Source organism: Ailuropoda melanoleuca, chromosome 13 (assembly GCF_002007445.2).
Source record: "Ailuropoda melanoleuca isolate Jingjing chromosome 13, ASM200744v2, whole genome shotgun sequence".
NCBI classification, from domain to species: Eukaryota; Metazoa; Chordata; class Mammalia; order Carnivora; family Ursidae; genus Ailuropoda; species Ailuropoda melanoleuca.
In genome coordinates, this window is record NC_048230.1 from 80149090 (window position 1) to 80149939 (window position 850).

The 850-nt window shown below is 38.8% G+C and overlaps 1 protein-coding gene across 2 annotated transcripts in view; it reads left to right on the top strand.

The window, feature by feature from the left end:
- Positions 1-671: 671 nt before the first annotated feature.
- Positions 672-850, top strand: part of ANKEF1 (ankyrin repeat and EF-hand domain containing 1) — a 19780-nt gene continuing 19601 nt past the window's right edge. Inside the window, exon 1 of one of the 2 annotated variants that reach the window (XM_034641466.1) lies at positions 672-815. In XM_034641466.1, coding sequence (XP_034497357.1) covers positions 707-815 — 109 coding nt within the window. In that variant the 5' untranslated portion in view covers positions 672-706. The remainder of the gene's footprint in view (positions 816-850) is intronic. The other variant, XM_011227434.3, reaches the window with a different exon arrangement.

Below are 850 nucleotides of genomic sequence, written 5' to 3' on the forward strand. Positions count from 1 at the left end.
TGGTCTCTAGGTTTGGAGGACATGCTGGTACAGAGCCATAGAGTGGGGAGCTCAAATCCTTACCTTGGCACTTTTGTTAGCCTTACCTTCCTCATGGATAAAATAGGGAGGCTGTGTCAAGGAAGGAGGGTTAAATGAATCAAGAAATTAAATTAACAAGAAAACTGCATTAGCAAGCTGGTATTCATTATGATGAAAGAATTGTTTTGAAATATTTTAGCTTTATGCTAGCTCAATATCCTCTGTATTTATGTGTAATTAATACTTTTTGTGAAATCAGTTCCAATAAATTGTGGTAATAACATTTCGTGAGAAACAGCCTCTCTTCTTAGGGAAGACTTAAAATATTATTATTTATACCAAAATAAAGATGACAAAATTAACTTGGAGTTGTATGTTCTGTTTTTGTTTTTGCTGCTATAGTTTTTGTTTTGGTCAAGAAAAGCACTTTCAAGAAGGTGGTCGAGTATGGCTTTAGCAGATAAGAGGCTCAAGAACTTGCAGATCTACAAAGTTCTTCAGTGTGTTCGGAACAAAGACACGAAGCAGATTAGAAAAGCTCATCAGGCTTGGATACCCTGAACTAATCAATTTCACAGACCCCCTCAATGGACATAGTGCTCTGCACTTGGCCTCAGTTTCCAATGACGTCGACATGGTCAGCTTTCTCCTTAGCCTTGGTGCCCATCCTGATGTGCAAGACAAGATGGGCTGTACTCCAACAATGAGGGCTGCAGAACTGGGGCATGAATTGTCCATGGAAATATTAGCCAAGGCAAAGGCTGACATGACTATAGTTGATAATGAAGGAAAAGGTAAAAATCCCAATACTCTATCCAGTAGATGCAAT